Genomic DNA, 24609 nt, shown 5'->3' with positions numbered 1-24609 from the left:
ACACCAATATGTTTCTTCCACAAACCATAGAAAACATTATGTGCACACACCTAGACAAAAAGCAAAATCAACTAACAATAGTAAATATATCCCAGGAATTAAAAAATCACAAAACCATATACTGCTGCAAACCATATATTCCCAACATCAGCAGAAAAATAACTAACATTTGGCAAAAAATAGTAACAAGATATGACATACCATTTAATACCAAATTTATTCAAAAACCAGGCACAAAACTAAGTGTAAGACTAGAGGGAAGGCAGCTAGTCATCACCACCCACTGCCAAATCTTGGGCTACTCTTTTACCAATGAACAGTGGGACTGACCGTCACTTTATAACACTCCCATGGCTCAAAGGGCGAGCAAGTTTAGTGTGACAGGGATTCGAACCCGTGACTATGAGTTGAGTACCTTAACCACCTCGCCATGGTGGGCATCTTTTGTATCTACACATTTTGTATGAGCCATGCTAAGATAAAGGGTGAGTAAATTGAAAAATTAAAGATGTGCATACTTTTGCAAGACACATTGAAACTAATAGGAAAGAAGCAGTTTAAACAAAATATCTACAACAGGGTGAAGTTAAACAAAGTGATGTTGATGTGCCTTAGTAAAATATGTTCAAATCTGGAATATATTTAATAGCACAAACAGAACATTTGTCAAGAAGAACAGATAACCTTCAGAAGGTTTTGTTACAAGGCACAAAATTATACAACATACTGTGAAAATTAAATGTGAAATATATAAAGTGAATGTATAACATTGTTAGTCAAAATTATGGGGACCCAATAATTTGATCACTCATTTGAGACTTCTTTCTTCAAAAGCAAGTTAGGAATGAGAAGGTGTAATCTAGATACTGTTTTAATTGCAAGTGTTACATTTTCCAACAAAGTATTCAGCATGTACTAATTGACTGAAAAACTTGTTAATTCACTGCTACAGATACAAAAAAATATTTCATTATAAATAATTTATAAAAACTTATGGTGATACAGATAATAAATATCATCTTAGAAGAATTGTTTCACTCAATCGTTAATTATCTTGTGGTTTTACTATATATATATACATCAACATAATATTCACATTTACAATAAATATTTCTAAATGTATTAATGACAGTGAAAAACATGTTTCACATCAAAACACTACAAATCAATGACAGGTTTAAAATAAGGAATCAAAGTATTTTCATACTTTCTAACATTATAGTTATATTGATACATTTGCTGTATAAAATTTTAAGTTTTACTAAACTAAAGCAAGATAACGATAATGACATCATAAGAATTCCAAATGAAAGTCCTAGTAATATCAAAAATAACCAATCCATTCCTGTATGTAATCACTTCATTATTCTGTAGGTAATTTACACAATCGATATCCTTTATCCAAACACTTGAACACACCCACAATACTTGTCTTATTTCAAATGTTTAGGTTATCTATCAGCCGATATTATTTTTAACTTGCTGAAAACATTCTTCAAGTGTTAGAACTGATACTAGCTCCTACAGGACTATACATGAAAGTTATGATAATGGGTTTCATATTTCGTGATATACAATTTCAAGAGCCAGTTGTTTTTGTTTTTAACCAAAGTGTTATTGATGAGACCATCTGAATAATTCCTGTCTGATGAAAAATACTGTAATTCATCAAACTGGAACTGATATTTGTATCTATTATTCCCAATTTGAAGCATCCTTTTTGCTAAATTAAATAAAAAAATTTGTTTAATGTTTATGAGGCACATTATCATTTTTAATAATTCGTATATCTCTAAAAGAATTATAATGATAACGAGCAATTTCTTTTAAATATGATGATAAAGAACATATACATTTTTTGTAATGTATTCTTCAAATATATTCATGATAGCATTTAAAAATATCAAGAATATATTCAGATACAGTGAAAATATTACCTGTTCTGTATATTTGTTACTTTACATTAAACTTTGAAGCATGAAAACATCTCTTTCATTTTATGTAGTTTTCATATATCTGTCTGTCTGTGTGTGTGTGTGTGTGTGTGTGTGTTTTATGGTGTAAAAACAAGGATACTATAAGTAAACAGTAATGTTGCACACACATATCTGAATACACATACATCATACATTCTCATGTTTTAATATATAAACAGTATTAAACTTCATTTGTTTGTGAAAAATGAAGTAAAAATTCAAAGTATATGAAAAAATGGATAACCATTACAAGCACCACAACAAATGATGTTAAAACACACATAGTAAACTGGCAAGAGAAACACTGAATGAGACAGGAGTGTGGCAAATAAAAAATAAAGGTTCATGAAAATACACAGAAAAAGAGTGTCTGTTACAAATTTTTTATTCCCTCTATTCTTTAACCCCAAGAAACTGTACCTATGATTTCTAATACTTAATAATGATAACTACTAAAATTTAATTGACTTGAATTATGTGGGACTAATCTTAGTGCACCTTCAAAGCTGATACCAAACTACCTATTATCTTAGGTAATTAAACATCTGTAGGTATCGCTTTATAGTTCTTTGACACACAAGAAGTTAAATCAAAAATACAAATACAGTATCATGTAAAAACGAATGTAGATGTCTTTCATTAACCTACTCTGACTGTAGTTTTAAAAAAAGTGTTACAATTAACCCATAAACAGCAGGAATGTTGTAAGTAGCAGAAGCAATTAACAATGGCTGCTGTTTAAGGGTTAACTGTTAAGTATTAGACATGTCTAGTACTTCCACATCATAAGTCACACTGTAGGCAAAGGAAATATCTTTCAAGCTCAAATAATGAATCAAAAGAAAACAGCTAAAGCTATGTAATAAAAACAAGTGTTAAATGTGAATATAAAACATCACATGCTTTTGGCCATTATAAGTGTATGCTATGTTAATACAATATCATTACTACACCTGAGAGATACTAAAAACAGTGTCTCTAAACAAGAAAAATGGAAAGATATGAAATCTAAAAAAACCTGGAAGTTAGAACGTAGTGCACACTAAAGACTGAAAGAAGTGCACTTTTCACACACAACGTATTTATTAGAAATTTTTAACTTAAGAATACCTTATCACAGAAAAAGTTAAAAATTAAATAAAGTTTCAAGCTTACATTTTTAACCTGGTCTACTTACACATATAGGCTATTACGATTATTTTAATTGACTGGGATAAGTCTAAGAATCTTGACATCAGAACAAGAATTATACTTTCTATCTATTTTGAAAATAATACTAGGTTAACATATGTTTCACATCAAACAGTTCTTAGTTAGTTCTAGTTTGTTATATGTATGTTATAACTGATATCTGCATTTGCAAAATATGTAGTCATTTAGGAGAAAGTGTAAGAGAACTTAAGTTTTTTGAAAGCAAAGATTTTCTAAAATAAAATAAAACCATTATTTGGAATGCACAATATTTTTTTAAATTTGGTTAACAGCCAACAATAAAAGACAACATATTTCAGTAGCTTTACACTACTCATCAGCAGGAGTAAAAACCTACAAGTGGGTAATTTTATATGGAAAAAATTTTATCTCATTGTAATTTATGAGGGTGGTAAGAGTATTGTACATAAGAATAAATATTTCTTTCTAACACTGTGCATTATCACCAGCTAACCCTTCCTCTTTATTTAACTACTAACAACGTGAATTGAATATCAGAAAATAAATAGAACTTCTATGCTGTAAAACAAATACATTTTTTGTTGAATAAAGAGAAGTCAGTTAGTGATAAGGTAGTTTTGGAACAAAATATTTACCCTTATGTAAAACACTCATGTCACCCTCATAGATTATGAGTTAAAACTTCTCCTTATATAATTACTCCCTTGTTATAAAGAGTTTTACTCATAATGGTGTAAAGTTACTGAAACATGTATTTTATTGTTTGCTGTCAGCCAAATAACATTTTATTGCACACTCTAAAGGTTGATTTTCTTTTTATTTTAAAAGTTATTCTACAGTTGCCATCATTGAATTATTCAAAGAATTTCTAATTTATAGAGATTACTTTCTAACACCTTTAACACCATTAGGGTCCTTTATTTTTCACTTTCTATACAATGTATGTTTTAACATTCCTGACAGCTTGAGCTTATAGCTTTTCAGGATATATTCTAATGATTTACAAGTAAAAGTTTCATATTATGCAGTTTAATATGTCTAAATGTATTCTGCATTCACTCTTATCACATATTCTGATCGGTATATTTAACCATCACAGTTTATCCTAACAGATATCAATGAAACTGTTAAATCTAGATAATTACAAATCAACAAAAAAGTGGGCAAATTAATTAAACAATAAACATCTTAATTTTATAACATAAAAAATGGTTTGGACTTAAAGAATTAAAATGTAATAATCCTAAAATTAAATCAAAGTGATCACTACATACTCTGGCACCCAGGTATTAGACTGTCTAACAAAAAAGCAGAATAAACAAAATGTTATACATGAATAACTTTCAAAACTTACACTAAATATGTCTCTTCTGTCATCTAGACTTGCCCTAGATGACACACATCCCATGGTGATGTTCTACTGACATGCTGGTATCTGGAGAGGTAAAACAAAAACCTTGTATTATAAACACTTATTAACTGAAATTAAACGTGCTTTCAATAAACAATTAAACTTTCTAATTACTACTGCAACAAAATATTTTCAAACAGAGACAGTTCCATGTTACTCAAAATCATAATTATCAGTGTTTATGTTTTTAGAATGATATAATGGTTTACTGTATGTAAAATAGAAAATAATCATGTTCGTTAATTTTTGTTCAGTAATCTTTGAAGATACATTAGTAGTTTGACTTAACACTTCCCATTTCTTGGGCATTATATAGAAACACAAAGGCCCTTAGGTTAAGAAACTCTTTACTTTATATAATTTATCTTCAATGTTTTAGTAAAATGTGCAAGTGCAATTAACTTTCCTTCAATTGCAGATTTTTTAATTCTTTACATCCTCAGGTAAAATGTACAGCAACTTAGCTGCACACCTACTCAGCACGTCCAGACAGATACCAATATTTTATAATCCAAGTAATTTTTCTTTCCCTCATTCACAATAGTTATAAAACGTTGTTTGTTGTCCATGAGTGATTGCACTTCATATGAAACAACACAGATCCCATATAAAAATTTAATTCACTACAGATTACTGGCCCAAGCTTTTTTAACTTGGTCGTTTTATGTTTACAAAGAGAAAGTGTGCAAAACTAAATTTTCTTACAAATGATTGGTCTTTTCCTTTAATTTTTTAGGCATGTTTAAATATGCTAATGGGAAAGCAAATGAACTGTTCTGCACAGGATATGGACAATATCTCACTTTGTTATTTATTAATGTTTTTTGAAGACATCTTCAAAGTTTGTTTGTTTACAATTTTAGGTTTGTTTGTTTCAAAGAGAGAATCCAATTAGGTAGGTAATTTGGTAATTATAACTTGTATTTTTCAAGATGAAAAACTACACATTGTTGCAAAAAATTGACATCTCATTAAGAAGAAATTGTTCAATTTAAATAAAACAACTGTCACACATTTCTCAGTTCAATACAAGAAACTAAAATACAATTGGAAAATACAAAAGATATATGAAAAAACAATTTTGTTTGAACACAAAACAAAAATATGGCAATTGAAATTCACGTAAAAAAAAACTTACGAGAAATTGCCCACAACCGAAATATTGTTCAAAAAAACTTCTTGAATATTTAAAAAATTAGAGAAATTTTGGTGGTTTACCTCACTTGATTACTGCATTCAAGTCTCATCATTATAATTTTTCACAAAGTATGTATCTTATGTTTTATCAAAATAATGCCAAATTTTTGCAACTCTGTATTTATGAATAGGAATATAACATCAAAAGCTAGTTTTAAAGTGAGAGTCAGTAATCATATAGGTAAGACATTGTCCAGCGAGACTTTTTCTTGGTTCCATTTTGTACATTATTGATAAAAGTGAATATAATGCACTGTTAATGTGGTTATTTCAAAACATCTATACAAAAAACACCAAGGCATTCTTTGTATCCCTTGTACAGACATTTTGAAACAGCCACACTAAGAGTGTAATACAAATTTATCAAGTTAATATGCAAGGGAGTGGTGTGGAAGAAGACAAAAACAATACAGAAAAAATTGTTCAACCCTAACATTTATTCATATTCATGTATTTAATAAGAAATTCATAAGATTTTTAATTTCTGCAATTTTGTTAAACTCTAAATAAGTTATAAACAAACCAACTTTAAATTTTATTAATGTTCTTTTATTTAACGAACTGAATGTTCATTGTAAACTTATATTATAGTGTATTATAAAGCCTTAAAAAACAACATAAAACAGACATATTAACTTGTTTTTATTAATAAATAATGTGACTTGTATTTCATGTACTTTCACATAAAAGAAAGTCACATGTCAGAAGTCATATATTCTGAAGAAACACTTCTAGACTTTTTTGAATAGTCAAAATAATACACAGTATTGTTATTAATGATTTGTTTACACATTAAGTTTGTAAGTAAAAAGTGTATAAACTTTAAACTGACAGAAAACTGGTCTCAAGTGTGTAAAATATCCAGGGAACATTTTGATTCATTCTAATAAAAATCAGTATTTTGATAATATCAGGCTAATTTGTGCAGTCTGCTTAGCAATTTATAAAAATATAGTGTTTTGTACACTATTCACTGTCAGTTTCAAATAACAAGTCCAGAAATACAAGTTACTTATGTAATTAATTCATTCTCCTGTAATGTACTGAAACAAAGTTCATATAACTATGTCTTTGTGCTAATCACTACTTATCATTTTAGTTTTATGCTCTATTAGCACAACTTAAATTTTAATTAAGTACACAGAGCTAATCTACAACCAGTACCAGCTCAATACATAACAAAATGATGAAACTTAACCAATAAATGTGTTACTTAATTACAAAGAATACAATATTTGTGCAATAAACTATAGATGGCACAGATTTACAACAAAAATTAAAACAAACTAAAGTTGAGAGTGAGAAAAAATGGTAAGATTCTAATATTTTGAGTCATCCACTTATCAAGTGCATCTTAATATTTGATATTTTAATAAGCTTCTAATTAACGATTAATAAAATTAGTTATATATATATATATATATATATATATCTATACCATGTTATCTACTCAAATATTAAAAGAATGTAAACGTGAAACCTATGTCATGATACGCACTAATTAACAAGTCTAACAAATTTATTTTGGCTCAGTGTTCTAAAATAAGTATAACAAAACACAATAATCAAATTAAAATAAATTACATCTATGCAGAATTATTATAAGGGAAAAACAAACATTTAATCAAATATCAAATATTATTATTGCCAGATTCAATGAAGATTATATATTTTAAGTGGTTTCCAGCAAATATCTCATTCACACTAAACAATGAATAAAATTTTTCAGGTTTGAAATTTACAATAAAACTGTTCAGAAAATTTATGAAATGTGACACAACATAGAGATAAATTATGGCATATGTGATCTACTTACTTTTTGAAGAATTTTCTGGAACAAAGCAATTTTTAAGCTATATTTCAAGTATCAATATAGAAATCTTGGAAACAGAAAAATATGCCTTTCTTTTTCTTTTCTATATAGAAATAAAGCTCCCAATTCATGTACTAAAATAAGCTTCAAGACAAAAAATATATCACTAAATCTTTTATACTCGATGTAACTATAAAATGTATGTGTAATAAAAGATGCTAAGAGATAACACAAAGTTGGTCAAAAACTGAAAACATTCCATTAGAAATTGCACTATGGTTATGATTCAGTTTAAAATGAATGTGTCTTGCTGGAATTACGTTTCAAAATATATTAATTTTCATTTGAATAAGTTTGCACAGTTACTTAACACACTAACTTCATTAAAGTGATTATTTCAAAAATCAAATGTATCAGTGCACTAGGCAAGTTTAATCAGAGAGAAGGAGAAAATGGACAAAACATAAAATACTGTTAATAATAAAATAAAATTCAGAATTTTTACAGCTCAGTTCTGGAAATTTATGAAAACTGTTGTCAAATCACACATTTAAAAAGTCACTACACAAAACCTGATGCCAGCTAAGCAAAGAACAGTATGTCTGTAAAACACGATCAGTGATGGTTTGTTTGTGAAGATAGTTAAGTTCTTCAGACTAAACACTTATCATGAATGTTCAGAATATTGCACTAAGTAGGAGACAAGTAAATTATATTATCACACAACTTCTAACTGTGACTACAAAGTATGTTAATTACATTATAAGCATATTTATACAAGGCTCTACAAATATTAGATTCCTTATGCCCAAAGGATTTGACTTTGAAATATTTCATCTTATTAACTGACTTTCCTGATTTGGAATACATGGTCCATCCATATTTCTTTAATTATTATCAACAAAAGTGAACATATTGCATGAATTAAATATACAAAAAAAACAATTAGTGAGTAAATGCAACTTTACATGAGGGAATGTAACCTTCCTGATAGCATTCGCTAGGAGTTAACGTAATTTAATGTCATTATTTCTATCTACGATAATCAGTGAACACTTCTCAGACCATTCATTTACTCAGTAAGGATGAACAAAATAAACAAATTGTATGTTCTATTTCTAGTGTGCTGTAATAATGTTGTGTTATCATGAACGTTTATAATCCAGCTGTTCCACAAATGTTTTTTTTTGCCTATTTAGGTGAAAAAATATATTTATGTAAGTACACATAAAAAACACTGCTACATTAGCTACTGATTCTCTTTTATTCTCTAAACACTTTAGTACATGTATTGGTACAATATGAAAATTTGCTTCAGCAAACTTTAAACTAAAGGTAGAAAGATCTAATATTTGAAGCTACTACTCAGCACAAACAACCTACAATATTTTAAAATTTTGAACATATTTCTCTCTTTAATAACTACTGAGTTTGACAGAGTACATACACAACTAAAGCACTTAAGTGTAGTGAGTAGAATACATAATTACAATATCTTAAAAACAGTTACTTCTCTTTCCTGGATAACTCCATATTGATAATGTCTTTTTATGTTTAAAGCCATACGTATAAGAATGAAAAATTACTTTTCATTTGATGCATTATAGGTTATGACTTTAAATGAACCCTTAAATTTTAACAATTTTTTTAGGGTTAGTACCCTTAGTACTGGAAATCAGAATTAAATCATTTCTAACCTCAGTGGTCTTATGTCCATGGTTTGAAGCCAACACTTCATTTCAAAATTCCTTTCATTTAAGCTATTGTTGATATGGCACACAATACGTTAAATATTTATAAAAGTTATAGATTTTAAATATAAACCTGAAAAAAAATCCCATATTTACTTTAGTTTTTCTACTGGCATACATTAATAATATTTAAACAATACTGCATATAATTTTATTATAAATAATATTAATTCAGTAGTATTTTACATTAGACATAACGCTTATCTTTATTATTTACATTTTAATTTAAATACAGTGTTTTCACCTTGGTGAAAAACATTTTTACTCGGTAACAAGTTTAGAGTAAATATTTTTGCTTTTACAGCAGTCTATAAATAATATTTATGATGAATTAGTTCAAGAATCTTTGGAATGTGTTAATAACCAAACAAAATTCTTAAGTGGCATTTATTTCTCAGTGTTCTCAAGTATCGTTTGTTCAGTACTTAAGGTCAGGAGAAACAACTCTTTGGCGCCAGTATTATAATAATGTATAGAATTGCCAATTGCAACACGTGAACACGTACATGTAAAGCTGACAATACAATTGTATTCGTCATTTTACTGTAACTATAATTTCAAAAAATAAATCTAATATGTAAAAGTTGTAATTTTAAATATAACGCTGAAAGAAAAGGTTAATGTTAGCGCACTACACAAATATTCTCGTAACAAGAGCAATCTAAAAGGGCCAATGAATGTTAACTGCCACATTAAAAAAAGTAAATAAATAAACGGGTCTTTGACGTCAACCCCATCTACAATAGAGACAAATTTACAACAGTTATTAAATAACTTGGAAGAACACTGCCAAAAATATCGAATAAAAATAAATGTGCCTAAAAATAACAAGCATTTTATTGGCATAAATCCTAATTTTCAAACTGAATGAAAATTCCATACTACATCAAAACACAATAGTTTCATTATTTAATGTACTAGCCTCTAACTATATATCATTTGTTGTAGACTTCATGTCCTTCAATTTTCCATATTCTATCAGTTTTACGCACGCCATTTCTTGCAGTCATTATGTGTTAGATCGATATATCCTGATCTATTTGAAAAACATTTACGTACTCACTCAAACAAGCCTACACAGATATAACTCTATTCAACAAAACATATATTTCTCATACTCTACGAAGTGTAAAACAATTATGAGTGTTCAATTTATTACACGGTTTTATAAGTTGAAACAGCTCACAAAACGAAAAATAAAATCCGTAATACAGAAAGAAAGAAAACAAAGGTGGCTAAAGGTGTTGAAAGCAGTCTGTGAAACTATATTATTGCAAAGAAGAGTAGTTCTAATGAAGGCAAACATAGCTGATATGTATGCGTATTCATAAAGTGATAAGCATACCACTTTCAAAGAACTGCATGTACGTATTTTAGACCTAAAAACGTCGAGAGAGCCTACAGAAATTGCATTTAGTGTAATGTTAATGTTTAAAAAGAAATTACACACAGGTTAAACATTATTTGTGTGAACTACTTTGGAAATAAAACAAAACTAAAGCTGAAATGAAAGCTAGTCGGCACGTGATGATAATGACTTGTGCCATCGTGTATCATAATCGTTTCATTGAAACGTTGTATCGACACATAACTCGATTTTGAATTGAAACGCCAATATGCAATCTGGCTCTTCGGACAAAGACCTTACATAACAATGAGATTTGCAGCATTTGATCGACAAATTTGCAAGAGAAGTTCCAGACAGACAAACGCAAGCGTATTATATTATATTTATATAGATTTTCTCTTATTATTCGTCGTACATCAAGTCCAAGTTCAAAATGCGTAAATGTAAAATTCTGCCATTGTGTACGATACATAAGGAACTTGGGTCATATAGTCATATAAGGATCTGCACCAGTTTCTGTTCCTTAAAGAAAAAATTGCAATGTTTTAGAAACACACAAATTATTTATATGCAAATGTATTGGCGAAGCGTCCAACTTTAATGGGATATTAAACTTGTTAATACTGAACATGAGTAATGGCCTAAATTTTTGTACCTTTTTTCTTAAAATTTTATAAGTTTTCGGCTAATATGTCTAGTGTTACCTCATACTAAGGTTTTGAAATAAATAATTTTTGCGAGATTATTTCGATTGGTGGACTGTTATTCCACTAATAGTCGCAATTCTAGTATTAACGCTTAACAAAACAGTGCAGCGATTGGACAGCAAATTTGTGTTTTAAATAAAATACAAACCGAATATAATTAACATTATATATACAATTATATAGGTTATTATATAGAATGACTGTCTTTGTTCTAATAACATCATCCATAATGAACTTTTTATTTTTATTTGGTTACGTTAGCTAGAAGATTTACAAAATTCTTTATTATAATTTAAATGAATACTTAATGAAGAAATGTCAAAACTAATTTTATTGCGTTTAGAAGATATAGTTGCAGTAGTTCAAGAAACATCTATAATGCCCAATATTTTATAAGTTACATTTCAAACGCCCAAACACTAGCGATGTGTTGTAACCAACAGGCCTAAAACTTTTGATATCACGTTAATTACATAGTTTTATCCCCCCATATAGTTCTTAATTTGTCTGTTGTAAATTTAAAATCAGTCACGTAAAGACAGCATTTCAGATCGTTTTTCTCCCAGCAAGTCATTACCAAAGAGATGGCCCGGCATGGCCAGGTGGATAAGGCACTCGACTCGTAGTCCAAGAGTCGCGGGTTCGAATCCCCGTCACAACAAACATGCTCGCCCTTTCAGCCGCGGGTGTGTTATAATGTAACTGTCAATCCCACTAATCGTTGGTAAAAGAATAGCCCAAGAGTTGACGGTGGGTGGTGATTACTAGCTGCTTTCCCTTTAGTCTTACACTGCTAAATTAGAGACGACTAGCGTAGATAGCTCTCGTGTAGCTTTGCGCGAAATTCAAACCAAAAAGGCCTTTCAGTCCTTAACGGAACTGGTCAGTGTAAACATTTTTGTACGTCTCTGCTTTTGAAATCTACAATGAGCAAACTAAGAGAAAGGTGGTCCATTTGTGCTCTGCCCACCACGGATATCGAAACCTGGTTTCTAACGTTGTAAGTCCGAAAATATAACGCTGTGCCACTGGGGGGGGGGAAGAGGATAAAAATTCTAGTTAATGTGATTTTTACCACAAAGGCTCAACAATGTTATCTTCAATTATACTTAGAGTAATAACTCATATTGTTGTCTGTGTTGATTCTGTACAGCTTTTAAAGTATCTAAAAAAGTTTTATTTCTCTTATCACACATTTATTTTTAAATAACGATACTTATTTTGAACACTTCCACATCTGATAAGCTAGTACAAAACAAAATAGTCGTTATAAATTCTGTGAGCAAAAAAGTTCAGAGTTCTTCAGTGTCTGTTAACAATGGTACAGTTACCCAGAACTTCAGGATGGGAGCCAAGAAGATATCGCATCACTTGTTTGTCAGATCCTCTAACAGTGTTTTAAGTCTTACACAATCAAAACAAAACAGCGTATTCTATGAAACTACTTTAGACTAGCTAAAGCACCTGTCTCGTGGACGAAAGTTATGTAAATAAATTCTTGATTAATGAAAAGTTATTTAAGGACACGAAAAGGACACAGCTAGTCATCACCACTCACCGCCAATTATTGGTCTACTCTTTTACCAACCACATTACACCGAGCATGTTTGGTGTGACGTGGATTTGAACCCGCGACCCTCAGAATTTTCGGCGATCGACATAACCACCTGGCCATGCCGGCTCGAGTATAGGGATCGCTACAGACTCGAAGAAATAAAATGCCACGAGCAGACTGAGACAAGCTCTAGAGAAAAATATTATTAGAACAATGAACACAGGCGCTGGTGTAGACTGAAATACAGTCATTGCCAATTAACTGCGATTTCTAACATAAGTGATTATTTGCTTCAAAATTAAAATCATGACACCTTATACAAATAATTTTCACTCTAAACTGAAATATACACCACTTATAAATGAACGAGTTTATAACGTGCAAATTAAATATCATTTACTGTGAATGAAAAATGTCATTCCAACAAAATTTTAATTTTTTGAAGCATCTTTGTAATAATCCTTTAAATTCGCATTTCTTTTATGTTTGCTTGTTTAAAATACAGCATTTAGAATATTTAGTGTGGACTAGCTTAACTTGAAAGTAAAATCGCATTTAATTATAAACACACTATAAAAACAGACACACATGCACAGAGAGAGAAACACCAAGCTACAACTATACATTATTGTTGTGATTCTCAAAAAGTACTGGTTTTGAAATGTGCACATTAATCAAAATTTAAATTGCAATGATAATCAGTAATACGACAAAAAGAAACAACAACAAAAAACTGTGTTTCTTCAACAAACTAAATACTGTATCTCATCACTATTACGTGCTTGAAGGGTTGCCATTTATTTAAATTCAAATTTAATTGACCCAGGAGTTACTCTCAGTTTTGACCTTCATCGTTCTCTTTCCAAGAATATTCGACTGTCTTTCAAACTTGCACTTCCATTAGCTATTTCATCTGCAGGCTGACAGTACAAACTAAAAAAAAATAAAATCCAAGAAACCAGTAACTTGTCTCATTAGTTTTACTTTTAATTTATGTAATTAATAAAGATTAATGTGATTTATACATGTATAGGATGTACAATTACCAAAATTGGGTTTATGCTACAAACACCTTTGCTGATGTGTTTTTTAAATTGTTTTTCCTACTTTTGTAAAAGTTTTGGTGTGTATCATACAAGTCTTTCTTCAGACTTCTAAGGATATAAAAATATTAAAAATCAAATAAATTACCTTCATTTAAATTGATAAATGAAACAGCCACTGAGAACTTACCTTACCCTGAAATTGTAGTTATACCCAAGAAGCCATTTTCCAGTAAACTGAGCTCCCAGCTTTAATTAGTGAGTTATAATTTATTACTCACTTAAATCTAATGTTGTTGGCATCTTTTGTTTTTGCATGAGTTATAAATGTGTATCCCAACGTCATTAATTTTAATCCGAATGGTGACCCTATTTTCGAAGTTCAAACCACCAAAACATGACATTATTATCTACACTAAAAGATAAAATAATGTTCACCTTGATAATGTTTGCCTTAATGCAACAGTTAGAAAAACGTAAAAGTTGTTATGTAGTAAAGTAATATTAAGCATTGTTCCCCAACCACATCCAGGTTAATATTTTGTCTTATGGAATACTTAATTCTTGCTACACAAACCTTTTGTACCTTTCTTTTTTGTGATGTAAACACAGAAGTGATTCACTAAGATTCACACTAATGCTTATAAATCTTAAAGGATTACAATATAGATTATTTCTTAAGTAGTTATTATGCAATGTGTTCTCAATTTCAGAGAATACCCATTAAAACTAATTATCACATATAACTGGAAAAGCACTCTCTGTAGATAAAATATGTCACAAAACTGATTTAAAACTTAGAACTGCAAAAGTCCAAATACCTTAAGCTTACACATCCATTGTACCTAAAAATAACATTGAGAGAGAGATAATATCACATTCTCAAACTTAGCAAAGACAATAAGAAATCTTGAAGTTATTGTAAGCACTTCCTATATTTTAGTAACTAAAATTACTATTGACTGTTATGACAACATAGAACCCAAAATATATACAGAAATAAGTAAACCCTGGGAATATTTTTAAAAGTGCATCAATCTTCAATAAAAGAAAAAAACAAAAACATTTCAGACTAATCAAAAGTGGAAAAGTCCAACATTAAATTTATTATATTTTGATGACAACAAGAACATTCACGAAGCAAGATAACAAAATGTATAGACATATCATCATTTTAGATACAAGATTCCCATAGTTATTCATTCTTTACACTTCCTTTTAACAAAAACTTCAAAGATAAATATCTGAACAACTGAATTATTATATCATTACATTACATTTGATTACATTTTGTATTATGCAGTTCATATTGATTTCAATATTAAAAAACCAAAAACAAAACTTAAGAAACTTACAGAAGCACAACTGAAGATTATACGATGACTTCACAATTATCACAAAATGAAAAACTCACAAATTAGCTCATTGGATTACTTATTTTTTTTCATGAATTGCTATAAGAAATAATGAAAGATCAAATTTAGGTAACTTATAAGTATAACCCACAGGTGTATAACAAACTGCATGATTAGCAACTATGATGGACATTATTTAAAAAGCTCTGAAAATGATGTACCAATATAGCAGAATTTGCTAAATAGGATGCTTATTTGTTGATGCCATGAAGCATTTCCATGACTCATTCACTTGAAAATGCTTTTAAGTTCTGAATGGCTAACATTCATAATATTCTCTTGAAAAAAAAAAACATGTTTATTTAAATAACAGCCGACACATTCTTGAAAACTTGCCAGCCTAAAACAACGTAAAAATTTATACATTTTTATACAAGTTGGTGAATAGTCAATGCATATCTCATACCAAAGTTACAAGTATGTATAAATATCTAAATATTGCTGTATGTGTACATGGAAACTTAAAATGCAATAATCAGCTTCTACACGTCTTAATCTGTATTAGTAGTCTACATAAAAATCTGTCCTTCTGACTAACTATATTTTAATATCTCTAGGCAAAGCTCTTATGTTTTTTTGATACTTTAAATATTGTACAGTGCTAAAGTTCTGAAAGACAAATTTATGAAATTAAAATGCTTATTGTTTAATGATATACAAATATCAAATAACATAAAACAATAGTAAAAACAATCAAATGTAAGTATCGAATCATGTAAAGACAAGATTGCTGGGATATCTAGCCCATTTATATACATACTGTCATTCTTACATCTAAAGGAATATGGAAGCATTTATGTTTTTGTCTTAGAAACTTATAAAAATCTTATTAATATACATTTATCTACTTCTACATTATTGCTATATATATAAAATTAAAAGAAAATAATACTGTAACACTGAAATACACTAGCACCAATACAAATCTGTACTTGTCATCCTATGGATCAGAAATTTCAAGCTTAAAAACCATTCACAGTACTTCATTAACAAAATAAATTCTAATGTTGAATATGACAAATTGGTTTTTGGTAAGTACAAAGTTACATAATGGGCTATCTGTGCTATGCTGATCATGGGTATGAAAACCCATACTTACACACTAAGTCTACAGGAGAGCAGTTGTATATGTAATCCTAAAAGCATTAATACTTTCTCACACCAATATACTATGGTTCTTTCTACCAGTCAGCAACTTTGTTGATACAGTCTACAAATTAACGTAACAACACGATAACATGTAAAGTAGCAAATATGTTAATAGTTATTACACATATATCATTTATACTGTTAGTAGTTATTTGAAACTTTCAACAGTTATGTAGCTGAACTATCTGTATAATGTATCAATCCAAACCACTAGCTAGGTTTATGAGTATATTTTCTGTAAGCCGTATTACAAAAACAAAAAAAGAATATTGTTGATGGTGTTCAAAAACACGTTAGCTCATAAATAAATTGCATAATTTTTGTGTACAAAACTTATGTTTAAGTCCTGAAAGCAAAGTTATAAAACTAGCATCTGTAATTTCGTTACAGCAATACCTAAAACTGAACAATCTGTAAATTCCTGCAGCCAAATAGTTTCGGCTTGTATTTGTAAATAATAATGTGATTTTGCTTATAAAAATAAAAATAATTAATATTATAAGAATACAAGATTAGTGATTCTGATATTCAATATACAAGTAAGATTAATGAGCTGCTAAACATTATTATCTTTTTCAGGCATTTTGAATAAGTCTTCAAAATATTCAATTACAGTTTTCTCATTTCTTTGGAGTCACAAACTGTTACACTGGGTGAAGTATTAAGTATTGAAGAGAGGAGGCATCAGAGAAACAGTTTTTAATGGTTCCATAAATTCATGAGGCTTGTGTCCATGGATTTACTAAGAAGTGAAGCAGGTACATGTACAAGTTAACCAATTAGTTGACAAACCACAATCCTTTACTTCAGTAATAACATTGCAGAAATATTAAGTATTCAGTAGCCAAAATGTTTTAAATTGTTTTTTGTCGAGTTTTATTCACATGAAGCTCACGACTTAGCAAACTTATATCTTACTATGAACATGCCATCATAATTATGAAACCTCAGAACATATATTTCATACATTAACCCTGTAAATTTCTTTGGGCATCAATAGTTACATCTAAAATAGTCACTTAAATACCTCATAACAATCACACTTATACATTTACAGCTTGTTTTAATAATAAACTATGAGGATATCTCAAACATTTTATTGGTAACATCCACTGATTACAGGAGAAGCTCTTTTTAAGCCTTTAATTATTACACTAACTTAATCTAGACTACAGAATAAAGCAGTAATATGTCATAACACTTCAAATAAATAACACTACAAAATTTAGAATTAGCCTAACAATGTATTAAGACAGTCCATTTCTCCTCTAATACAACCACCCCTGAAAAATGTAAAACACACCCTTCACGTTTCCCGAAAACCAGATTCTTTTTTAAATTTGTAAAGTGCTGACCTCCACCTACTATAATGACAACTAATTCCATATATGCCAATGACCCTGTTAGAAAAATAAAACTATCTTAATTGGAGCCTAGCCTGTCTTTTCAGAATCTCAGAATGTGCACTCTCACTTTATTGTATCCAGAACACAGCACAAATAAATCAGAAATCTTTATCTTACCAGTTCCCCAGATAATCTTGTATAATGTAACAACATTAACTCTTACCCTTCTTAATCTATCCCTATAGGGTAACCCTCATCCACAGAATCATACTAGTACCCTTATCTGCACTTTTTCCAATAAGTCAACATACATTTTGGTAGAGAATACCTATATTAAACCTGTGGTTCAAATTATAATCCAAATGTGTTACCTTTAATTCACTATAATTAAAGTTCATTTGTTAATATTGTTCAACTTAGCAGTTGACCCAAGACATTCTGTAGATTCTCAGCAGCTAGAAATGCCCAGGAAGCATCAGGAAAATAATTGGGTTTTTACTATATATGTTGAACAAGTCATCCAAATGCATTACCTTTATTGATAATAAAGTTCATTTGGAAAACAAAAGCTCAATCACTGACCCTTGATTACTAAAAACTTAGTAATTATACTCATATTATTGATGTAAATAGGGAAAACAAAAGCTCAATCACTGACCCTTGAGCATTCCAATAATAACAAGGGTCCAGTTTGACTGGACTCTCACTAATAGCTTTCTGCTTTTCCTCATACAATTATTCTGCAGTTAAACTAATTAGTCCTTCCTCAACCACTACTGATATTTGATTTTCTTATACTTTTATTTATATGTATATATAAAATAAAATAATTAATAGATCAGTAAGGTAAATTTTTTTCTTTGGAGATTCCATTTTGGTTTCCTTTTATGTTTCACTGTATAATTTTGTGAAGCTTCTTTTAACACTCTTGCACACAACAGAAACAAGACCAACTCTGAAAGAAAATGAGAAACAGTGGTTCATATTTAACATTTAATATCCTTTAAATAAAACCTTTGGGAAAAAACCTCCACTGTTGTTTTATTTTTAACCACAATCATTTTATTTACCTTCAAGTGATTAATATTTACCTTTGTGTAGGTCAATTTCAATACTTCCTATAAAATGTTAAAAGTCAGATATAGTGCTAATATCTTTTCTTTCATAAACAGAAATGAATATTTATAAACTCAGTCATCTCATGTTATTAGCATTCTCAAATGGCTTAACTCACATATTAACATTCTTACACATTTAAAATAATACTGACTTTTAGTTTTAACATTATCAACCAGCTGTTTCTCATAAGTCCTTTTAAGATTTCCTAACATCTTTGTTTAAAAAAAACACAAAAAAACTAGTTTTTCTGTAGTTCTCTAAATCATCCATCTATTAATTTAAACTTATAGCACTTATTTCTGATTTTGTTTCTTTTAAATATTTACTAAGATAATTAGGTTTGATCTTTCCTTTTATCTTTTTACGCTTTGTCAGGAATGTGCCTATCTGGAATTAAAAGCAGTTTACTTTTCAAAAAACAAAATCCAAAATGCCTCTTGCATTACACTTTAGCTCATTATCCCAATTCATCAATAATAAACCTTGTCTCATGGCCTTAAATCAGATTTATGGAAATTGTAAACTAAATTTTCATTTCTTTTTATCTCAAAATATAGCAGAATATCAAACTTAATTATGTAGCCAATAATCTTCCCCAAATGTTCCTCCGTTTCACCTCTTGTAATCGCATCCTTATTAGCGGTAAAAAATAAATTTAAAATGACACAGTTTCTAATTAATTGTTTGGAAATTTGAGATAGAAAACTGTAATGAAATACTTAAACCTCTAAAGTTTCCTATAATTATTGCATGACTGTAGCACAAGTTCAACAAATCCTGGAAACCCTTGTTTGACTTCATTGCATGTAATTAACTGTACTGAAGCTGACACACTTCATTTGATATATTTACATTATTTCTACCCAAAACCAACACAATTAGCACCACATAAATGAAAATATATAACTTACTTAGAAAGTATATCTAATGATTTCTGTTAAAACAGCTTTAGTTTATTAATTTTAAAATAATGCATTTTATTTCTAAACAAAGTCAAAATGTTTCAATTACTTTTCTATCATATATTTTTTTGGCTTTAATATTCAAATAAGTCATAACTGAGAGAGAGAAAAGAATAAGTTTTTTTTTTCTTTTATAAACACATTGCATACCTTTATCCAATAGTAACAAATTAAAAAATCAAAGACCCTTATGAATGATGAATGTAAAAACAAAATGTTTGAGATTTAAGTAATTAATAAAGATACCTGAACCTTTTCAGATGAAACAAAACTAGAGCTGAAACAAAATACTATTATATTTTTTGTTGACATTTTACTTGTATATGGAATTAGAAAAATAGAGAAAAAGTGACCACCAGCTAACACTGCAGTGGTCACATGCATTAATTTGGCTTTTTAAAACTAATGCTCACCTAATCCCTCAAAAAAAGTTTCAAGTTCACACTATTAGTATGCAGTATATCACAAATACTACTACACAATAATAACAATCCACTGGGCCAATCTGGGTCACTCGCCCTATAACTTAAACTCACTTTTGATGAACATTCAATTCCCAACCCTAGCCTAATCAGTATCTGACGATGACCGAAGAAGGTCGAAATGTTGTTCGCTCTTCTATGTAAAATATTTTCACAACCCAAATGAGCCGTTTTTGCATATATATTCCTAGCCTTATCAATCTAGAAGTGTTTTGTGTTCTGAATTTTGCCCAAAGCTACACGAGAACTATTTATGCTAGCCATCCCTAATTTAGCAGTGTAAAACTAGAGGGTCAAACAACTCTTGGGTTACTCTTTTACCAACAAATAGTGGGATTGACCACAACATTATAATGTCCCCACAGCTGAAAGAGCAAGCATGTTTGGAGTGACAGGGTTTCAAAACCATGACCCTCAAATTATGAGTCAAGCACCATAACCACCTGGCCATCTAGAAATATAAAACTTCCTACAGATAGCTCATCCATTCAAATAGCTTGAAGAACAATTTAAACTATCTTTGTATCTTCTTTGTTCTAAAAAACAGAGGAATAATCTTTTTCTTAATTAGTTTTTCCTGTACCTTTTATCACTTTGATAGCCAATTTTTGCAGTTTTACCAATATACTGATGAACCTTTACAATTATACCAAAACAGAGTACACTGCTCTGTATGTGGTCTGGCAAATTTGAACTTTTTTTTTTCTTTTCAACACTGCAAATTTTCCTTGCACACAGTGTACACAAACTATATCTATCCTAAATACATGTTATTATTCTGCTTAACATTAAAACATATTCAAATGTTTTTGATGCACTAGTTAAAGTTCATCTGAAAAACTGTGTACATTTTTGTTTGCTTTATTTAACAAAGAATGTTGAATTCTTGGAAAGATCTTACAGAAAGCTAACAAGATGACTTCAAGTTTGCAGATGTTATACATATATTTACTGAAATCTCTTAAGAACATTTTTACTGTATTTTAAGAGTTGACAGGACATTATTGAGTCTTTAAAAATTTAGTCTCAGTAACAAAAAAATCAAGTATAATTTTTTTTTTCATCCAAACAGTATATATGGTACGGCATACTTCAAAATGTCAATTTCAACCACATGTTTCTAGTATTCCTATTTATAGTAAAAGCATACTGTAATTAGTTAAGCATGAAAAACTTGGCTATTCTAGGTAGTGGATAGGATTTTGTGGATATGATAAGGTGGTGTTGGTTAAAACAAAATGGGGGGACGTATATTACACTGTGACTAAAGTGATTCTCTGCTATTTTTATATAATGAATAAAGTCAGAACCTAACTTAACAAAAATTGTTTCCTGCTATTATTTTTAAGGATTAAAAATAAGTACTTAAAGTAATGTAATAACAACCACTACCCTAGATTTCTATTTGGAACCTTATGCATCCCCTTCCACAAATGTTGCATTACTTTCTTCATATGCACTAAAACCAACCTTACTGATTTCCCCTCAATAACACCCTGGATTTGCCACTGGAGGCTCAACAAGCACTTTAGTAATTAGGGTTGAATGGAAGGCTATATAAAAATGAGAATTTAAAATAACCAAACTGTCCCTTGTTATGTATTACAGATAAAGTGTTCTCTCTTAAAACAATGCTGGCTATATCAGCAAACTTGAAACTAAAGAAAGTAGTATTTAACCTATTAGCTGTTGATGTGCCTCATGGGATACAGTCTGTCTCTGGCAGTTGAATGTGAATGTGTTGTATACAGCATATGGCTCACAAAAATTGCTTGTTTGTTTTTGAATTTCACACAAAGCTACACGAGGGCTATCTGCACTAGCCATCCCTAATTTAGCAGTGTAAGACAAGAGGGAAGGCAGCTAATCATCACCACCCACCACAAACTCTTAGGATACTCTTTTACCAACAAATAGTGGGATTAACCATCACATTATAACACCCCCACAGCTGAAAGGGCAAGCATGTTTGGTGTGATGGGGACTTGAACCCACGACCCTTGAATTATGAGTCTAGTGCCTTAACCACCTGACCATGCTGGGCCTACAAAAACTGTCCATTCAAAACAGCTGCAGTCAAAGGGTTAAACTATTAACTTTATCCCTTAGAAAAACAGATTACCACATTCTGTAAGACCCTTACAACCAAATACTACAGGCATGTATTTTTAAAACAAAAATTGTTTACAACCTTTCATTGAAAACAATGTCTTCCAATACTTGTATTCCAATACTTAGTATCATCGAGCCTTCTTGATTCTAATGTGTAAAATAACTTATGAACTAATTTTACAATTATAAATGTTATTTTGCACTGTTAGCTTAATTTATTGATTTAGAGATAACCTCCTTAGGTGGCCAAATATCATGAGATGTTATCAGAACTCTAACTGAAAATACTGCTAATAACAATGGTATCAAACTGGTTATTTAATGTATTCTAATCACTACAACTTTTTGTTTTAAAGTATATTGAGATCTAAGAATTTTTAGCCAGTTTACTAATGAGAATTGTTTTCATTCATTTATAACTTATCAAAATGTCTTTCTTATCTATATGGCAAGCATATTTTATATTGCACATTCATTATCATAAACCTATGCTAACCTCAACTAAAAATTAGCCCATTAATTAGTATAGCTAACTTCTTATATTGCACTAACTAGGTGTTGCAATGTCATATAACAAAAAATTATAACAATTACAATACAATAACCTATCAGTTGGTACCCTTGTTGTTTGTGACATTGCTAGCTGAAATAACGATGTTAACCAAGCATGTACAGATGTTAGGTCAAAGTGTACATGCTATGACCTTTTACACAGTGCTATTTAATATAGTATTTATGTACTTTATATCATAGTTATCAATTATTTATTTTACCCTACACAGTTGATTTGCCAACAGTTAATGGTACAAAGGAGTAAATAACTGATATTACATACAGAAATACATAAAAGATTGTAGGTATGGATTTCAGATATTCTATAAGTTATGGCAATACAATATGCAAATTGTATGATGAAAAACGTATTTTTATTCTTCAAATTATTTCCTCACTCTGTGACCTGTCAGGGTCTCAGTCACACTGATGTTATTAACTCACAGACATATCTTGAGTATAAATACTTAGGTAACACACCTATTTTATTTTTTGTACAGCAGCTTCTTTGTTTGTTTTTAAATTTCTTGCAAAGCCACGAGTTGTCTGAACTAGCCAACCCTAATTAGTAAAGACTAGAGGGAAGGCAGCTTAGTCATCACAACGCAGCGCCAACTTTTGGGCTCCTATTTTACCACCAAATAATGAGATTAAACATTACTTATAACACCCCCATGGCTGAAATTATTAGTATACTTACAGTAGTAGTGTCTAAAACAAAATAACTGTCTAACCATTATGAGTACTATATAACTTATAGGTTCATTATATTCATTTTTTTTTTAACAAACTTGGATATTTGTACAGAATTTCCCCAGTAACATATTGAGTGTTAGAGACATATCCATTTGTAATAGTTTAGTTGATAACTCAGTATTTTACTTTTAATTTTTTACTTATTTGATCCATGAACAAGTTTAACTGTATTGACGTTGAAGATATTCTAATCGACATTATAATCAAGTATTGTAATATCCTTGAGTTAACAACTAAACTACTACAAATGGATGCGTTTCTAACACTCGATATATTACTAGCCAAATTCTATACAAGCACCTAAACTTATTCTACATGTGTTTTAAATAACTTAATTAGAACGATTAGGCTTAACTTAATCGGCTGTAGCTTTATGACTTGTCGCAGAGGGCGGGGCACAAGACTACCGATTCAAACGTTATTATAAAATACCGTTTAAGAACTTTTAACAAGTGAACAACAATTTATGTGTGGAAGAGCAATTAATAACATATTCAAGCATAATTTATTCTCTTAATATCTCCTATATATAGGTATTTACTCGCACCTTATTATTTGTTTTAACAACAAATACAACTATTACCACTCACCAAACGATAATTCAGCCACAACTGGCAGCCATCTTTTATCAGCATCCTTTCATCCCCCATCCATCGTCGTGTAATCTTATTTACTTGCCAGAGAGATCATTCTTACTCCCAAGCTAAGGGGTGTAGGGAGAGGAAAATTTTGCAAATAAGAA

At 29.8% G+C, this 24609-nt stretch overlaps 1 protein-coding gene across 2 annotated transcripts in view; it reads right to left on the bottom strand.

Annotated features, from left to right (window-relative positions):
• Positions 1–24562, bottom strand: part of LOC143241000 (uncharacterized) — a 31923-nt gene extending 7361 nt beyond the window's left edge. Inside the window, exons 1-3 of one of the 2 annotated variants that reach the window (XM_076484395.1) lie at positions 24458–24477; positions 9268–9394; positions 4504–4584 (exon numbers count right to left, since the gene is read on the bottom strand). In XM_076484395.1, the coding sequence (XP_076340510.1) occupies positions 4504–4557 (54 nt within the window). In that variant the 5' untranslated portion in view covers positions 4558–4584; positions 9268–9394; positions 24458–24477. Of the gene's footprint in view, positions 1–4503; positions 4585–9267; positions 9395–24457 lie in introns of both variants that reach the window. The other variant, XM_076484394.1, reaches the window with a different exon arrangement.
• Positions 24563–24609: the final 47 nt, after the last annotated feature.

The sequence above is a fragment of the Tachypleus tridentatus genome, chromosome 13 (genome assembly GCF_004210375.1).
Source record: "Tachypleus tridentatus isolate NWPU-2018 chromosome 13, ASM421037v1, whole genome shotgun sequence".
NCBI classification, from domain to species: domain Eukaryota; kingdom Metazoa; phylum Arthropoda; class Merostomata; order Xiphosura; family Limulidae; genus Tachypleus; species Tachypleus tridentatus.
This window is presented reverse-complemented; position numbering and strand designations above follow the sequence as displayed.